We start from the raw sequence: 19,679 nt of genomic DNA, 5'->3' as shown, positions 1-19,679 counted from the left end.
AGTTGAATGTATTGGTGATGCAGGTCATGATTTAGCATCTGTGTTACCAAGGGCATTTTTCATTAACTACTCTTAACCCCACCACCTGCCCACCTTTCCAGCAAAGCAGCATCCAGCATGCTGATGTAAGTCATGTAAAGCTCAGACTGAGATCTGAAGTGTATCGTATCACCCGTGGAATACACGTGTAAGGAAGAAGGTTGGCAAGACAGTCTGTTAGCTTAGTGCTTGTTTTGAAGCCTAACTTCAGTTGAGCATACCCTGAAGGATTCATGCACATCTTTGTGTAAGTTCCTGAAGTATCTAGCTATAGCAGTATTTTTGTTTTGCTTTGTTTTCTGAAAGGACCCTCTTTGGTGCCTTCCCCTCCAGCAGAAGGAAGGGTGCTTACCCAGGTACTTCAGTACAAACAGGGATTTTCAAGAGCTCTGTATGCATATTGAAGAGCCCAGGGTAAATTAATTGCTTCCTTCATCAGTTAGTAGAATTTACTGTAGCTGAAATTCCTGCTGAGCCAACAATTGTACTTCCTTTTTCAGATCATAGATTTCTATATAGGATAGTTCAGGCTGGAAGGGACCCGCTCAAAGCAAGTGTCGACCAAGTTACTCAAAGCTCTATCCAGTTGGGTCTTGAAAACTTCCAGTGATGGAGACTTTCATGACCTCTCTGGGTAACCTGTGCCTGTCTTGCTGTCCTCATGGTTGACAAGTTCTTAAGTTCTTCCTTATGTCTAGTGTGAGCCTCCATTGTTTCAGTTGACACCTACTGTCCCTGGCTCTCCTACTATGCACCACTGAACAGCCTTGCTTTTGTCTTCTTGAGGACCACTTCTGGCTGTTGCCACATTCTCCTGAAGCAGTGTTCTCCAGGCCGAACAAGCACAATTCCTGTAGCTTTTATTTGTAGAGTAGGTGCATCAGCCCCTGATCATCTTACTGGCCCTCTGCTGATCCTGCTGGAGTTTGTCCCTTTATTGGGAATTTCAAAACTACTGGATGCAGTGTTTAGTCAGTCATAGGTTATAAATACCGTTTATGTGAGGAAATCTTTTTTTTTTTTCTTTTTCTCTCTTCCCCCCCTTTTTTTTTTTTCCCTTCTCAAATATTTTAATGCGCCATGGATGTTAACCAAAAGTTGTGGGGAATTTAGTTACCTGCAGCCCAGTAGATTTAATGGTGTCCTCCTGTCATGGGCTGTTTCTCTCACTGGTTACTTTCTTCCATCTTTTCTAGGAGACCAGAGTTCATGGGTTTATTATCCCTGTGGGATATGGTGCGATTGGTGAACATGTTAATTGTGTTCAGGTTCCTGCGGATTATTCCTAATATGAAGGTATCTCTTTATCCCCCCACACTTAAGATTTCAGTGTTGGTCAAATTACAAATTTTGTTAAAGCCTTTCTGAATAACATGTAGTTTGCATTTCTGTTTCACCCGAGTGGGAGAACTCAGGTCTGACCGGACTATGGCACAGCACCTCACAAACTCAGTGTCTCTCTAGCTGGTTGACTCTGAGTTGGCAGCGAAGTTCTGTTGATGTCAGTGCAATTGATACTGGCATTCTAAAGTGGGCAAGCGCATCCAGAAACACTTGTGCAACTTGTGTAGTGCTTCATCTTAATTGGTTGAGTGGGTATGATAACCTTGAAGAATTTTGTACTCAGGAGGTGGTAGACTTGCTCTCTCTAGATAATACCAGACCTTTTGGTCACCTAGAGGGTTATTTGGGATGGATCCCTCTTTACAGTTTCCCAGTATGGGTATTTTCACCAGAATACATGTACTTGAATCTGAAATCACTTTGAGTTGTTTGATTGCTTGTTACAGTTCTGTATTGAGACTTACTTGAAAGCTAAGCCTGAATTAGTGTCAGGTGCAGGACTTGTATCTTAGTTCAATAAGCCATGAGTATCTACCAGATGTAATCAGGGGTCATAATGTCAGTAGAAAGTTTAAACAGGAAATTATACAGATCAAATATGAAGCAGATACTCTGGAGTTTTGGGGCAATTGTGACTTTCCTTTTTTGTTTTCCTGTTCTAGTCTCAGTAGACAAATAGCCCTTTGAGTCAGTTCCTGTGTATATCTGAAACTTATCATACTGTCTGTGTATGAAAAGGACTACAGCATTGTTTGTTCATTTTAAGTACCTCATGGAAAACATTTCTGTATAAAAAAAAATGCCCTGTACTTAGTATAGTTCACTTTCCTGGTTGGTATTTCTTTTGTCCTTTTAGTAAAAATAATTTTATATGGATTGGAAGGTGGGATGAATGTCATGCATACAAAATTCTGTTTTGTTTTAGTTCATGGCTTTGGTCGTTACTACATTGCTGGACCTGGTAAAAAACTTAAGAGCCTTTGCAGGAATCCTTGTGGTAAGTGGAGATGCAAGACTGTAATTTCCTTTCCCATAGTTAGCAGTATAATAAGGGTATGTCATCAACAAAATAAACAGCGTTCTTTGACAACCACCATGAGCAGTAACATTACACCTTAATCAGCCAGTTCTTCTCCAGGGCATGTCGTGGAAAGCTGCAACAAATTACTCTTGTTATGGGCTGTGCACAGTGACAGTGCACTGTTCACAAGTTTCCTTCAGGAATGCCTTTAAAAGACTGTTTGAAACTTCCTCAGAGTGCTTGCCTCAGGCTGGATACTCTAGTTTCAAATAATTCATCAGATGGGAAAAGTAGCCTAGTTTTCCCTACTCTATCTTGCTTAAGTTAAATAGCAAAACAAGGTTATAACTGCTTTCAGTTGAGAAGGTCTTGAGATGACATGTTTGGACATGACTTTTAAAAGCCTCTGACTTCCTCTTATAGGTGTGTCTGTGTAGAATTTATACTCTGTAAACGTGTGATTAAAGGATGGATCACAGTGGGTGGCATCCACTACATAAATTCTCCGTTTTCCAACTCTGAGTTTCTGGCTTTGCAATGATGTCTTTCTGGTAAAGCAAAGTAATACCTGGGTAGTTTAGCATTTTTTTTGGTGTCTTTTTATCTGGTGTTTTTTTTCCCCTTCTTCTTAGGATACTTTGACATAATGGTTAGAGACCAAGGATTTGCTGTGTATTAGGCATTGTTTAAAAAGTTATTTTAGTCTATATACTTAGCATGAGTTTACTCAGAATATCTGTTTTAGTCATCAGTAATCTCCGCTTTTGCACGGAGGGGCTTTAAGCTGCAGTCTGGAAAGGTTTATGTTGCAATTAGAAATAATGATACTGGTTCGGACAAAGCTGAGTTGATAACAGCTTTGTTGTGCTGTACAAGTCACACTTGCAACTGGGAGCTACTCTCAAAACAGAAATACTGTGGGGTGCACAAACTTAGAAGTTTGCCTTTACATGTGAAAGCACATCTTAAGACCTTAAATGCAAATCTTGCATATGATAGGAACATTTAGTTTAATGAAAAACTTTTGATTACTTGATGTAGTAAGCCATCTAAAGGCTGACTACGGTTTTGGTAGTTTTGCCAGTTCTTGGTTAAGTATGTACACTGTGCTGAAGGAGCACGCATTTGCTTGTCACTTCTGTCAGAGACTGGTACAGTTAGATTGTGGACAGGCAGGGAAGGCAGTGACTGGCATCGCTGCTGGATCTGACAGAACCCATATGTCACAGCCCTGGGAGAGAGCCATTATGGGGTGAGCTGTTCTGTGCTTTGCACTAGGACCCCAAAGCCGTGCTCCTACTGGCATGGCTGTACCTGGGCTGTAGCATTCTGCTGGAAGCTCTTTTCATGCCTGAAAGACATGGCTAAGATGCCAGGAGCCTGAGTAATATACTTGATTTTATTTTTAGGCTTTATAAATTACCGTTACAAATACAGTGTCCTTACTCATATATGTAAGACTTAATGCCTGTGAAATGGTTTAAGGGTCTGCTGCTGATTGTCTTTAATGCTGGCAGTGTGAAATGTAGTTTTGCAACGATTGTGAGGCAAGGGTGCTGTAGTGTTTGCTGCTGCTATTAATTTAATTTGCTCTTACTGGAGACTACAAGGAAACTCACTGAACTTCTACTGTAGTGAAGTCTGACTCCATTACCAGCTGATATAAAGCCTCTTTCCTAATGTTAGCTGGGAACAGATGCTGGTAAAGTTGTGTAACTCATTAGCTAATTTCTCAGGTAGTGTGCATTTCAAACATATTTTTTTCAAAGAATAAAATAAACTTTATTACCGCCAAGTGAGATACCCCATCTTCTGGCAGGCTGTGGAATGTCAGCTTCAACTTACTTCAGTAGCGTGCAAAGTGCTGTGGTTCATTGACCAGGAGTTTCTCTTCTATTCTTCCCAGACTTCCCTCTTCAATCTGTTTTGTAGAAAAACACAGAAATATTACTAACAACTTTTCATTTGAAGATTCAGCTTGTTTCAAGCTGTCCTAGGACGAATGGTACTTCCCCCAGAGGAGTGAGATTGTAGATTATTTCTGGAATAATTGGTTTAGGATAAAAATGGCAAACTCACCTAGGTGACAGCTGAAGACTGTGAAAGGTATTTCTTTAAAAGGAAGCGTGTATTTCTAACAAGTAAAAGACAGAAGTTCCAAAATCCTTTGTGTTATTGAAAACTGTATCTTCAGACTAATGTAATACTTCAAAGAAGTTGCTGGTGTAATATATAATGCTGACTTGGTTTTGTCCTTTGGTTAAGTTTAGTAAAATCTTATTTTCACTGAATCTAGCAGAAAGCTTCCCAGGTATTTAGAATATTCTTTGTAAATACAGGTAATGTTTTGGGGTTTTGTTTTGTAAGTGGCTTTTCTGTAGTGCTAATAGTTAAATATCAGCATTCTGAGGTACAAAGAAGTAAAATAGTAATAAAGTAAAATGACTTAATGCATTTTTAACAACTGAAAATTAAATACAAAATTAAAAAGTAAGAGCAGACAGTTAAGTAATACAGACTTGGAGAAGTATTTTAATTTCAAAAGCTTCAGGCATTGTTGTTGATTAAATTTTTTTATTGTGGTACTAATATGAATTCCATGTTAATTGCATTGTTTTCTTATTTAGTGACTAAAATAACCAAAACTAATACTTGCTTATATTCTTTCCAGGTGGTTTTCTATGCATTTGCTATAACTGGCATAATGCTATTTAAAGGTGCTGTTGTTCCCTTGGGAAATATGAGGTAACATTCTAAATATCAGTATTCAGACAGAATATGTTTTTTCAAAAGCGTCTGCAACACGCTACCTCTGAATTGTTTGTGGTTGGGTTTGGGTTAGGGTTTTTTGCCTTATTCTTGGAGCCACCCTTCTTTTATTGTTAAATCACACAGACTTTTTTTCATTTCTTGCTCCTTCTGTTTCTACTTGCTATATTGATATTGCAGGAACACTTACCGGTGGCTTGAAACTTTACTCTGCTGTAGCTTGCATACTTTTTAAACTATTTCCCTTGTTTTCTGCCCATATGAGAGACTTAACTTTCTACAAGGTGCTCAGAAGTATCTTGGTTTTGAGGTATAGTACATAGAAAGCAATGCTTACATCAACCTGTAATTATCTTTACAGTGCTGTCAATACAACGTATAATAATGGCACTCTGCAGTGTGGGACCTACGAACAGCTGGAATATTGGCCAAACAATTTTGATGACTTTGCTGTGAGTCTGATCATTGATGGAATCTGTCCTCTTTCCCTCTCTGCTTGTCTCTTCCCCTGATTTTCTTCATGTGTGTGATACAGCTTCAGTGTGTTGATACAGCCACTCAACTTCTGTTTTACTCATGTTGTTTAGGCAGCGGTGGTGACCCTCTGGGATGTGATGGTGGTGAACAACTGGCAAGTCTTTTTGGAAGCATTTTCAAGATATTCAAGTCCGTAAGTAGCAGTAATATAACTGAAGTCCCATACAAATCTGGCTTATAACCGAACAAGAATTATACACATATAATTATATAATTATAGATAGTTCCTACTATCTGCTAAGAAGGATGCTGCTTAGCTTTCTTCTGGGTCAATTCTGGTATGGAGGAAATAAACTTAGTATGTCATGGCTCTTCTTTAACTTGTGTAACTTGATGGTTGGTCTAGTGCTTGGCGGATGCCATGAAATCTTTTGTCACATTTAGAAGGGGTTGGAAACTGGCTTGGTAGTAATCTTGTTCCAAAAAAGAGTGATTAAGTGGATTATTAACAGGCTTGCAACACATATTGTGTGGGTGGCTGTGTCTGTAGAGCCAAACTCCCAGAAGTGAGATACTAGTGAATTGCTTTAGTTCAGGGGATACTAGCCTGGATGGATCTTTTGCTGTGATCCAGTACAACTTCTACTAGGCTGTTTTTCTGTCGCTTCATAGTTCAATCAGGTATGATAAATGGGGGGAGTGAGTCTGTTTGGCTAACTTAATGGAAGACTGAAGATGATTTTATTTTTTGTTCCAGACCTCCTTTTACATTAAGAAAGTAGTAGTATGGTATTTCAAGGTAAAATGTGATTTCATGGCACTCTTTGGTCACTTTCAGGCTGAGGTTATTTACTGCCTACTTTACTTTTTGTCTGTTAATCTGATCTGCAGGTGGGCAAAGATCTATTTTGTAGCTTGGTGGTTGATCTCCTCTGTCATCTGGGTTAACCTCTTCGTAGCTTTACTCCTAGAGGTAAGGAAATGTGTTTAGTATTTGGTATTAGGTTCTGAAGACAGGTTCTAATACGTGTGGGAAATGAAAACAACCCAAGCAACTTTTTCGGAAAATGTGTTGTTTTTGTGCTTGCTTTAATCTTTTCTCCTTGTCACCCTTCCCCAGAGATGTTGAGGAAGCACTTTCTTTTTCCTAGATGATATATTTTTTTTGCAACTTGGTTACAAATCTGGCTGCTTTTCATTGATTGTGCACTTTTTATCGTTATAGCTTACTCCCTATAAAGCAAAAAATGTTTTAAGTATTATAAAATTGTTTCTCTTGTCTGTTAGCATTTAACTTCAGCATTAGTTATTCAAGCCGCAGGCTTTTTGCATTTTGGTTTGTCAGCAAAGTTAGCGCTTTAAAATTTACATGGTTTTTTTATTTTGGTTGTCCTGTGTTTCTTCCCACCCCAATTTGAATTATTACCCTCCTTCAGTTCCACACTAGAGGAGTGGAACTTTACTTACTTTGAAGAGATCAACTTCTGGAGTTTAAAGAAGCTGTGGAAATATAGGTGCCTAAACAATGCCAATGAAGAACATTTAGTTCTGCTTGTTTTTCATGTATGCATAGTTCTCTGCAAATCCAAACACCTTTTGGTTTTTTTTTTATGGTGAAGGGAATGTTAATCACGGGCATCTCCTCCAGATTAATGATTGTAGACTCTCTTACAAGTAATGAAATAACTGAGTACCTGTAGAGGGCACTTCACCCCATCTTAAAACTTAGGAACATTTCTCTTGGAGATGCTCTTGTTGTTGTTGTTGACTGCATTGAGAACTAAAATTTACTACTGTAGGCAGAATGGTCAACTTTGAGACAGAAACTTAGATGTGAGTCTTATGTTGAGCTTCAGTGTTGTGCGTGAGAGTTTCAGAAAAGCCTTTCTATTCCAGCTGGATGCCAATGGCATTGTCTTCTACCTGCTTGCTTCAGCAGGGCTGTGTTCAAAGTTTGCTGTAAGAGCCAAGATACAGGATTCTGTAGCAGGAGAACAGAATGTCATCACTTTTCTCTCTTCTGCTCCCTGGCCCGAGATTTTTGCCTACTCCCTAGCTATTGTTTTGTCAGAGTGAATGAAAAGGGATATGGGAACATGGAAAAAAACAGAAGCTGAGTTTAGGTAGGGGTGCCTGGACTAGGACTATGTTTATATATTGTCAGGTTCTTAAAGAAGAAAAAGTACAAAGCAGGTGAACCCTTGTGGATAATTAGCACAGTTATCTTGGGGAGAGAGACAGTCCTTGCTGGGAGTAAAATGCAGCAGGGCTGTCGTCTGCTCTACTGTTCTCTCACTGTGTGATGAGAAAGTTACTTCATTCCTGAACAACAGGCTTGGATAAAGTAGTGACCTGCAGCCAATCAATATGCTGATGCCTAAATAAATCGCTGCTTTGACACTCTGTTTTAAAAACAAACCTCACCTCCTCTCCCAAACCTTGCCTGCAAACATATTGATGTGATATAACCTCTCTTCTGGTGTCATCACAAGTAGCCTTTTTTTTTCCCCTGTTCCTCTTACATTTCAGAACTTTATTCACAAGTGGGACCGTCGCTGTCATAGAGAACCTCTTTCAGATATTGAATACCAGAGGACAGTTGAACTAATGTTCAGGTGAGTTGGATCTGGGCTTGATAATCAATCTAGTTGGCTTTTGAAGAAAGTGTGCTGGCTGCAAGAGGGTAAAAGAGTTGTTTTCTGTTTCCTCCCTCTGAAACAAACTGTTTCATCTGTTAATTTGGAAAAATTCAGTATGTGCTTTAGTGGGGCTTGCTTTAAGCTGACTTGGTAGCCTAACTGTATGCGTTCTGCCCATAGCATGATGGGAGAAGAGGTGCTGGGGGTGGTGGTGGGGCTGTGCTGAGGGGGAGAAGAAAAGGGAAGATGAGAGAAGTGATGCACGTTCTTGGCTTATAACAAAATTGTGGGTGGTGAGTTGTTACTTGATGATCACGCACAAGTGGAACTTCTGGTGCACATTGGATATTCAATAGTAGCATTGGGAACATGTTCTCATTTGGGAGTTTTTTCAGGAAAACAAATCTACTGACCTTCAGTTGTGTTGTACTGTGTGCAGGAAATTGCTTCCCTGCTTCTTATGGGAAAACAGCTGCTGGTTTCCATGACGCATCTGTAAAGGATGGATCACTTGGAAGTAGATGCATCTTTAGGGAGCATCAACTTATTGTAACTTTAATTCCTTGTTTCATTCTTGAAACAAGTACATGTTAAATCTCAGGATGTGTATTGCAGAAACAAATGCGGAGAAGTTCCCTTTCCTGTCCCTAACAAGTCATGCTTTTTCTTTGTAGAGATGTTTTGGAAGAGCCTACAGAGGAAGAGCTGATGGAAAAACTGCACCAGCATCCACACCTGCACTTATGTAGGTGACTAGTGGGAAGGACTGTGGTGTATTTAGACCTCTGTTTTCTTGAGGCTGTCAGCTGGAAGAATCTGAAAGGATTTTGTGTGACGTGCTGTTAGGAGAGAGGCTTGTAGGGACAGTATGTCAGGTTCTGCTTGGCAATTCTTTGCAGAAATAGGTTTTAAAATTTTGGTTCATATCTTTGTTTTGAAAAAGATTTGAATCTTGCTAATTTGACTTGATTTTAAGTTGCAATTTTAGAGGAATATTGCAGCTGTTATTTTTATAAACTGTTAATATTAGAATGTTTTATTTTCTTTTTTACGAAGGGAAAATGTGTTTAAAATGACAATGCACTTTAAAACATGAACTTTGTAACCACTAAGCCTGCTACTTTTTTCAGCACAAGAAAATGGAACTGCTTTTTCTGGTAGGTGAGTGGGGCAAGGGCTGTGCCCTGCAATTCATGAACAGATCAGGTAGGACCACAACAAAATCATTAATCTTTTTGTAGTGAGAGTTGAAACACTATTTTTATTGAAAAGTGACACCAGCATATCTTAACAAATTTCCAGAAGTTAATCATGTCAGAACACAATCGATTTCAACTTAGAAACAGGGGCTGCCTACTTCACACATCATATCTTCTTTTTGATCTAGGGTTTGTGCTGGTTGCTTAATGCTGGTAACTTTGAGAAAAGTTAAAACTTTGAATGGAGTAATTGCACTTGCAGCTTTCAATGTGGTAAAATTGAGCTCTCCTTTAGAGTAAACATTCTCATGTTGCTTTTTAGTGAACCTCTTCCTTTTACTTTCTTCCAAGTCTTGTTCTACACTGTATCACATTCCATGAAAAAGCTGAGGGGAGTGAACTTTGGCCGAAACGTAGCACTGTGATCACTATGAGTGTCCTACTTGAAGGTGGGGGAGAAAAAAAGGTTGAATGGGATAAATGAAGTGCGTAGCAGTTTACGTTTTCATTTGAGTCTGTGGGAATTGAAAGTGCTCACCAGTATTGCAAGATTGCATCCTTTTATAGCCTAATGACCACATGCTGTATACCACTAACTTTCATCTGGGGAATACTTTTTGGGTAAATAACTTTGCCGACCTATCTGAAGTGGATAATTAAGTCAGCCATGTCCACGTGCTTTTCATTATCACTTGATATTCCTTTAAAAAAGTGGTTTTGTTTGAGTCTTTGTCACATATGAAGAATCACTTCTCTGTGATACTAAATCACTAAATCACTATGAAGAATACAATCAATCCCAACTGATATTTTTATATGAAAATATGAAGCTACCCTTTGGAGTGTTGCCTTATTGTTGACACACTTGTCACCAAAATAGACATTATTGTGATCACCTCTGCATTGACAAAGGCTTGCAGAAGTTAATTGGCCATAGTACTGCTACTATTTATAAGTTATTTGAACATTTTTCAAAAGTGCCAAGCAGCAGTCATTCTGGATGCTTTTCCTTTTCTCTCTTTTTTTTTTTTTTTAATTTATTTTTTTATTGTGTCATTCATCTTTCCTGCATCAGGGAGAGGAAAATGTCTAGCATGATGGTGCATTTGAGCTCAAAAGCATATTTCTGCCTGGTTGTCTTGCTGTTCAGAAGTTGCATAGTGTTTCTTGACTGTTTTTTTTTACGTTCTGCTCTTGTGTTTTCTTTGTGCTGTGGAACAAAGCATGTGTTGTAGCTTATATGTGTAGGACAAATCTGAACTGAATCTGAGCTGCTCCTGCAATCGTTCTTTGCTTGCCTCTTATGCCATGCTCTTGTCTGCGTTCTCTGTTTCAGAATAATCCACCCAGTAACTTGCGCAGTTTTCAGTGCTATTACTATGCTGTTTTTCAGTTATGCACTTAAGAACACACATCATGACAAGTATATAAAGGCATCAGCACACAGTTCTACTAGATTTGAATTTGGTTTTTTCGGTGTGGCTATGTCAGGACAGTTTCTGCTCCTTCTAGCATGACGTAATCACTGCCACCAGTTTATTGGCACTTACTAACAGAGGTTAAATCTATTTTAGCTTTTTACTGGAGAAAAAACCCTCAACTTATTTTTGTTTTCCACTTTTCTGAATACTTGAAGAAGTAACTTTTGTTTTGCCAAAAAGGAAGTGGCCGGTTCTTATCAGCCTGCAAGTTTAATTATTTGGGTTTTTTTTCTTGTGAGGTGGTTTGCTTGGAGTTTTTGGGTCTTTTTTGCCATTTTGTTCCACTACAATCTACCAAAGCAACAGAAACTGGTGTGGGATCATTGTAAGCATCACAAATGTCTCTGTTATGCAATCTTGGGATCTGGATAAATGTGGAGAAGGCTTTCTGAAGGCAGTAGTCTTAGTCTTGTTTCACATTTGTGTAATTGACTGGAAGCGTAACTGGAACTTAATACAAAATCGTGGTACCTAATGTCACTTGTACTAGAAGATGTAAACGACCATAAGTCTTATGCAATAATTGTACAAATCTTGAAAATAAATGTATGCAACTGGTTAAAATTGGAGGTTTTCATTATTCAAAAAAGATCTTTCTTCTCAAAATATGAAAATAATTGAGGTGTTGAAATGATTCTTGTTGTGTGGTTTTGCCCTTCCCCTTGCTAGTGACTTCTGTTGTGCTCAGCATCTATGCTCCCATTATCTTTACTAGTTGAAGGCTGGGCCCATGGAAGAAGTTACGTGCAAGTGGGACATACCTAGTTTCAAAGTGCAAGACCTAAAGAATGCTGCTCTGTTTTTCCTTCGTTCTAGAGGTGCATAACACCATCTGTAGGTAGTTGATATACTTAGTTCTTAAGGTGAAACATCACTGGAATTGAACTTCATCAACTGTATTAAGCAGCTTGACTTCCATTTGCTTTTCAGTCTTTGCATCTGCAAACTAGGTGGTCCTTCATCTCTTTGCCCCCTGCCCTATCCTGAAAATATCCATGCAATAAGCATTCTCTTAGCATTTCAACACAGACAGGCTTTGCGCATAACTTGGTCAAGTCCATGGCATTCTTTTCTTTTAAACAGGTTCTGGTTTAGAATATGTTGTTTCTTTAAGAACAGGACAAAATCAATTCTGGTTCAAGCTAAAGGCTTGAGTTTGCTGATGTCTCTGACAGTGGGTGTTGTGGATGCTTGTGTAGCATGTGAAAGCCAAAGCAAATGGAAGATCATTTTGTGTTATTAAAATCAGGCTTAGGTTTTTGTTGCTCCTGAAGGAGGGCCTTAATTGCCAGACTATTGGCTAATTTGAGATTCCTCAGAGATATATTTTTTTCCTTCCTGCTTTGCTATGAATTTGTATCACTTAAAGATTTAGGAGTGGAGGGAGAGGATGGATGCAATTGAAGTGTTCTTGATTCTTTCAGTAGAACTGCACTGATAAACCTCACAAGCACACTTAACTATGATGACACTTAAAAAGCTTGTAGTGGTCAGAGCTGCAAGTAGTGCAGCTACATTAACCTAGTAACTGTAGAAATTACGGAGGAAGAAATACGGTCTTGGGTGTCAAGGGTTAATGTGAATGAAGTGCATGAGACGTGCTTTCTTGGCCTCTGTTGCAGTGGTTTTGTACATCTTGACATGTTTTAGGGAACGTTGCTTTTTCATCCCTCCCATGCTTTTAATGTGCACAAAAATATAGGGACATGTGAAGCTGTAAGAAAAAATGAGGCCTATAGGAAACCGATGTAGGGTATAAATTAGTTAACTTAACCTCGCATTTTAGAGATATCCTTATCTTGTTAGATGGTTTATCTTATCTGCTAGCTTATTACAAGCAGTACATAGTGTTATTATGGCTTCTGCTGTTGTTGAACATTGTGCTTTAGTCACCTAAGTCATTGCAGTACTGTTTCGTGGGTTTTTATTGAAAACAAAATAAACATAGCTATCTGCCTGCTTTTTATGTGTCCTATTTTTTTCTTTCACTAGACTTTTGTCTAATTTAAAAGCCCATTCAACTGACAGGATCAAATGCTTTTGGCTTCATCTGCAGTCTTTATAAACAGCCATTTCTTATGTCAGATCTGGGCAGAAATAATTTAGGGGGTGGTGTAGAGAGATAAGGCTTGGTTTCTATTCAAACTGTAAGCACTTTGTTATATAGGACACTGTTTCAAAAGGACCTTAATAAAATAGAGGAAATGGCCAAAATAATAAAAATATAATTTAAGCGATGAATGTGGTCTGTTAAAGTTTTGAAGCACAAAATGTATAAGTACATAGCAGGGGGTAAGAGGTATTAGAAGTCAAATATTATAGGGCTTAGTGTACTAGAAATTGAATGAGCTAACAGCATCTGAAAAGGATCAACAGAAAATTGCTTTGCTGTCATTTGTAATAGTACTTCCTTTTAGGCCCCACTGTTCCCATTTTCAGCCCTGCATTTTAAAATAAACTGGTGGAAGGAGGCATTTATTATAGAGCAGTAACAGAGGTCTTAAGAAAATTTGAAGGTATGAGTTGGGAAGAACTTTGAAGGAAATAATTGGTTCAGGCAAGCAAGAGACAGGAAACTGTTTTGTTTTTTAAGCTACTAAAGTATCTTCAGTGGTTGTGAGGAGCAAACTCTTGATGTGGTGTAATTGCTGTGTGCTGATTGTAGGACAAGTAGTTTGGATTTCAGTGAAAATAGTTGCTAGATATGAGGGATGCTTCCTAATGGAGCAGTGTAATGTGGGAGGTCACAGGTGCTCCTTGGCTTGAGTGCGAGTTTGATAGTCACCTGCTATAGCTTTGTCTGGATGGTTGTGAACCTGCCCCTGCTTGATGATGCCTCAGCTGGTCCCCAAGATCCTGTCCCGCCTACCTCTCTGTGGTTTCACTGGAAAGAATTCCCATGGCTGTAACAAACCTAGCTTTTGTTGTTAGAGCGTGTGCTGTTGGTTCTAGCTAATGGCTTACAAATGTTTACAGCATGTGAGTATTACAAGGAAGGATAGCAAAACAAAAATGCTCCTTCAGCTTGCCTTTACAACTAAATCTCATCTTCCTGTTTATATGTGCTCATTGCTAATATGTGAAGAACATCCCGTGGTTCCTGAACCATCTCCCCATAGTTCTGCATGCAGTTCTCTCTGCTGGGTTCCCTTTAATCTCATTTCTACATCCCTTTTGGGGCAAGAGGAGGAATGTGCTGCCCTTCTCTGAATCAGTGTTTGCTCATTGGCAAGCAAGCCGAGCAGATCAGATAACTTGATCTTTCCCTTGGTGAGAATGCTTAATTTGGGCACTCTGCTCTACTTGCTACCAGTTGTGTGTCACACGTTTTGTGACATCTTTGACACTTTAGCTCTTATATCAAACTTGGTTTAGTGAATGAATGTTAAAGTTACTACCAGGTCACTGATGCTTTGTAATGTCTAGAAGCAGCTAAAAAAATCTTAAAAAAGGGAGTTGTTAACTGAAATTGGTCTGATGTTTCACTGGATCTAAGGCGGCTTAGGATCTGAAGCCTTTCAATGAGAACTGAGCACCTAAACTCTGATGGGGAGAAGAGGAAATGGTCTGGAGACTTAAGCATGCTCAGTATCATTAGAGAATTTGTAGAAGTATGAGCTAATGTGTTGCAGAACTGTGAACTGGGCTTTCCTGCCTTCTCAATATCTCCAATACCTTATTCCTGATACCATCACTCTTTTTAAAGATTAAATAGGTCATGTAGTACCTAAATGAGAAAGTTAGGGTCATGGGAAATCTGTTGCTTATTCAGGAATAAACACTAGATCCTCGGACTTCTTTAATCATAAGCTTCATATTTCATTCTGTACTTAAATCTTTTTGTATATTTGTAGACCTACTGTCTTCCCACAATGAAGTGAGAAAAAATGTTCAGCATAAATCCTCAAGGCTTAGATGACTTAATTCAAATATGAAGTATATAGCGTTGTGTACAGCAAACTACTGGAGGAGGCACCTATCATTATCTCCCATAAAGAATATGAAAAGAACTTCAAGGCTGTATATAACATAGTCACAACACATAATAAGTATGTGTGTTTTTTGAAAGTGTCCTAGTTAACTAAAACTGATGCTTTCTGGAAGAAACAGTCTGATATACAGTTACCTCCATCATATATGCGCTCATTTGCCAAAGGTAGCAAAAGCATGGTTTGTCATGAATTACCCATGTTACCTACTGTAAGGGAAAACTTAATTACCTTCTCTGATTAGAGTTCCAGCCTTTTATGTAGTTCATTTGCATTGGTTTTCCTATCTAGTCCTGTACTTGGAATTTTTCCACAGTATTTGTATAAAAAATAGTTTACTGATTCTTTTTTTATCTTTATCTTTGAACTGTAAGTTGAAGACAATTGCAGCTTGTCCTTTTCTTTAATGCTAGAAATTCCTTGTAACAGTCTGTCATCTTTTTTCCATTAAGCTAGCTGAGCAGGTGTTGTCTTTGTTCTGTACAGATACTTTCACGGCCCCCATCATTGCATTATTTGAGTGCCTCCCAAGTACTTTCCTGAAAACCTTCTGCTGGGATAGGAAAATATTACTATCCTTATTGTGTAGATGATCAGCTGAGATATTTGGTGATCTGCCCACAGCCGAGCTTGAAATCCGTGGGAGAGTTAAGAATTAAAACCCACAGTCCCTGCTCATTGCCTTTGCTCACAGACAATACTGCTTTCTTTTTTCGCAACAGCTGTGAACTTCAATTGTATGTTTATAAGACGCTGTTGACACTTCCACAGCGATTGGTTTATAGTTTTGCTACTGCCTATTCTTGCATGTAAATTTTATGTTTACTTTGTTTTAAAATAGGAGAAAAAATCCTGGAACCTCTGAACTTCTAACTCTACTGGTTTCCCACCTTATCAAAAAAGGAGGGAAGTCTATTACTGATTTGCCATCTGATTTATACTTCTTAGGGATGATCTGAGGCTGGCACATGTGCCGGAAGTTTAGTACATGTAAGTAAACTGCTAGATTCCAGTAATTAAGGTACTACTGTAACTGTACAAAAATACAGGGAAAAAATACAGCAGTTATTTGACTGCTCCAACTTTGACTTGTCAGACCTGAAACTGGCTTCAAGTATGCTTGAGTTTTCCTTTAGCCACGTCTTCCTTTGTGCTGCTTGTGTTTTATTCTTTTCGGTGAGCGACGAGTCTGACTTGTCAGAGCTGGTGAGGGCTTCCAGCATCATACTGAATTTGGGGAAGCGTCCAAGAGGCTAATTGCCTTACATGATTTTGCTGACAAAGGATCATCAGCATTTGAGAGAATGGAAATTCATATCAAAATAGAGTGCATCTTTAAGACCAAGTTCTATTGTATAGCGGGTGTATGTCTGTGTAACGTGAAATATAATCTCCAGTAGTGCTACAGGTTGCTGGGCTGGATGCAGAAATTACTGAGTCAAATTGTAAGGATTATGTTACACAGCCTGACACACCAGGTAAGACCAGAAGGGATTGTGATTTTTATTTAGAGTTATTGTATAGGATTCTGGGTAAAATCAGACTGGTTTCTGTTAGCTTAAAGAAAAGAATTACCGTTTTGTGTGTGATATGAAACTGTAACACTATAGCATTGAACTGGGTAGTGGTAGCATAACAATGACCTTGTACAACAAGCATCCTACTGAGGTGAGCTGGAAAGCCAGTCTAGTTTGTATTATTTTATTATGTTAGGTCTCCTTGCGTTTAGGAATGAATTGGTTCCACACGTAATGTGCTGAGCTGTTGCCAGTGCTATTTTTTAGTAAGTAATGATCTTAGAAAGTAAAACTCGAGTCTTTAATGTGTCTTTCCTTACCTGTTTGATACCAGTGAGAATAATCTTGTATTTCTCCAAAACTGCAAGTGTTTGGTTTCCAGTGTCCCGGATAATTGGTGGTTACTCTGAAAAGACCTGAACAATTACTTGTTCTTTAAACACGGTTTTTCTATACCTTTTCTGTAAAATCAAAGGTGAAGGTGTTAAATCAAGACGATATAACTTAGATCAAAGTAGCCAGCAGAAGGGGCCGTAGGAGGATTGTCCTTTAAGCTTCACCACGTTGTGTAAGGTGTTACCTCTTTCTTTCTGTAATCAGATTTCATGAAGAAAGCAAAGTTATTCTTTCTTGAAGTAATTCAATCAGAGCCCTCGGGTAGATCAGCAAAAAAAGCACCTGCCTTTCTTGCTTTAGATTTGGTTGATAAACCCCAGTTTTTGATAGGAGTTGGTTAATCCATAACTGAAGCATGTGGCCACAGCAACACCTGCCATGCAGGTGAGCTTTTAGTCTTGTTAATACACAAATATGGTATATATTTTTGTATTAACCTTGCATGAACATGCACCCAATGCACCCAGTGATCATTGTTAGTAGGAGAATTTAATGAAATGAGATCATAAATGTCTAATGTACTTTTTGTTGGGCAATAAAGTTGCCCACATGTTGTAATTGAGGTCTGAAGTTAACATGCTTGCTGGGGCCTCTCAGGGGTAGATTACGTAGGCTAATGGAGCACTTGAAAAAATGTTTTTCATGCTGTGCTTTGCCTCCTGTTATGTCCACTAGCCTTTCCTCCTTAACTCTGTCTTGGGTTGGTGCCCACTCAAATATCTACTGCCATCAAACTCAGCACTTGACAATTAGGCACACGTTTGAAACATCTGCTTGACTGAGACCCTCCACAGTGACTATTAAGCCTTTGCCTCTGACATTTTCCAAAGTCCTTGGTTCTCTTCTTGTCTCCTGAGTGACCCTGCTGTAGTCCTCTGCAGATCTGTAAGGCAGGCTCCTGTACTTCCTAATTGTGCAGATATTGGAAAGTGAAGTGGAGGCTGAAGGTTCGGGTTCAGGCTTAAATTTTCTAGAACTCACCTATAGTGTATAGGTGGCCACTGTGTGTTTAAATCTGGAGCACTTTATATTCAGTTATGCCCCAAAGTTTCATGTATGTGGCTTCTGATTTGCACAGAGAAGTGTTACCTGGCTTTTCACCAGACACTCATGAACAGGTGTTTGGGGAGGACCACATTTAATTTACCAAATGAGAAAGGGTTGAATTAAATCCCATATAGATAAAAATGGTGTTTCAGATAAAAAGGGTTGTGACCCATCAATGTATGTAAGAATCCCACTGAGAGGAAGGCAATTGCATTGTATAAGAAGGAATTTCACAAGATTTGTGTTAACTATGTTACATTGCAGCTCCTTTTTCTGTGGCAACCAATGTGTTACTGTGCTAACAGACTAACAGAAGACAGAACTCATGTTTTACAGAAACTTGTGTTGTGTCCTTTTACAGAACAAACTCTTGATGGAGTATTTGTCAGGATTTGTAGATCTGCTATTTCATTGCTACGGTTGCTTTCTCCCCCAGCAAATGTACACTGGCTGTGCCTTTACGTGTGACTATCGGGAGATGTTACTGTGCCCAATGACCTTCCCTGACACTGCTTTTCTATGGCCTTGGGTGACAGCTCCACAGTTACATTATGTTTGAGGTAAATACCTTTGATGTGACTATTGTATCATTAGATCTGATTGTCTGTCTTGTACCCTGTGTTGGTGTTCAGGGTCAAGTAAGTAAAATAGTACATTAAAAAAAAATCATAATGTGTGAAATGTTGCCATTTGAATTTGGAAGTACTTTACTGCAGAGGTGGGCTTACCAGTGGGGTTAATGGGACTGGAGCCCTACAATTAACTGAATTCTCCTTTGCCATATGTGCTTCAAGTCATTTTACAGAATTACGGTCACAGCACTGCACAATCTTTCTAACTGTACTATATCATCTTAGCTGGTTAATTGTGACTTAGAAATGGATTACCCATGTGGAAGATTGTGGTGGGTCAGACGCAGTGCTTGTAAGTGCTTTTGGAATAAGTTTTGAAAAGCTGATTGATGTGACCTCTCATGGAAGGGGACGGGGGGCACACAAAGTCTGCTCTGCAAGCTCCTTGGGGCAGAAATCCCATCTCTTGTGGTGAAAATAGATGATGGAACTGAGGCAAAATGACTTTGGGCACAAGAACTTCTCTCGGGAGTGGGGACTGAACCCAAATCCTGCATTTGCCACTTCTGCTAGACTGTTCTTGGTAAATTTGACATGAAGTTGGAACTTCGGTCCTTTGGCTTGCATGTCTTAATTTGCTGCTGTGATGGTGGATTTCTTGTAAGCAATTCTCCCACATTTTCCTGCAAAGGTCCTCATTATATTGGTTGGTTGTCTCATCACAGATACCATGCTGTTTGTGATCTGTTGGCACTGTTTAAGAAGGAAATTGTGCAGGGCTCATCTGCACAGCTTCCCAGTCACAGACCAGTGCTTCAGGGGAGCAGTGAACAGGGAGATTAGGAGTTTTCTTTTCACATGCTGCAATCTCATTTTGAGACGCCAGCTTGCTGAGGTAGGTAGGCTTTGGGCAGGAGGATGCTCGTGCGTGTGCATCTGAATACTGGAAATCCCAGGGCCAAGTGGAGCTGCACAGAGGGACAGCCTTGCCTCTTTTCCCTGACCAGGGAGAGGAGGCAGGAGCCTGGGACAGTCTTTTCCCCTGGAAGCAGCATCTGAAGGGGTCCAGCATCTCCTTGTGAGGTGGAGATGATAGGATGAATGTGGGGGTGCGCGAGTGCTTTTTGGGAGGGTGTGAAAGGAGGTGTGAGGTGTTAGGAGTTGGAGAGCAGAGATGTCTAGAGGAATT

The 19,679-nt window shown here is 39.3% G+C and overlaps 1 protein-coding gene across 2 annotated transcripts in view; it reads left to right on the top strand.

Annotated features, from left to right (window-relative positions):
• Positions 1-14,990, top strand: part of TPCN2 (two pore segment channel 2) — a 36,445-nt gene extending 21,455 nt beyond the window's left edge. The window contains exons 18-26 of one of the 2 annotated variants that reach the window (XM_080405150.1): positions 1,236-1,335; positions 2,309-2,380; positions 5,076-5,149; positions 5,535-5,625; positions 5,761-5,843; positions 6,542-6,623; positions 8,180-8,265; positions 8,964-9,034; positions 14,824-14,990. In XM_080405150.1, coding sequence (XP_080261276.1) covers positions 1,236-1,335; positions 2,309-2,380; positions 5,076-5,149; positions 5,535-5,625; positions 5,761-5,843; positions 6,542-6,623; positions 8,180-8,265; positions 8,964-9,034; positions 14,824-14,888 — 724 coding nt within the window. In that variant the 3' untranslated portion in view covers positions 14,889-14,990. Of the gene's footprint in view, positions 1-1,235; positions 1,336-2,308; positions 2,381-5,075; positions 5,150-5,534; positions 5,626-5,760; positions 5,844-6,541; positions 6,624-8,179; positions 8,266-8,963; positions 9,810-14,823 lie in introns of those variants that run through there. The other variant, XM_080405151.1, reaches the window with a different exon arrangement.
• Positions 14,991-19,679: the final 4,689 nt, after the last annotated feature.

The sequence above is a fragment of the Falco punctatus genome (assembly GCF_963210335.1).
Source record: "Falco punctatus genome assembly, chromosome: 10".
NCBI classification, from domain to species: domain Eukaryota; kingdom Metazoa; phylum Chordata; class Aves; order Falconiformes; family Falconidae; genus Falco; species Falco punctatus.
The sequence above is the reverse complement of the archived record's forward strand: the minus strand, read 5'-3'. Positions and strand labels throughout refer to the sequence as shown.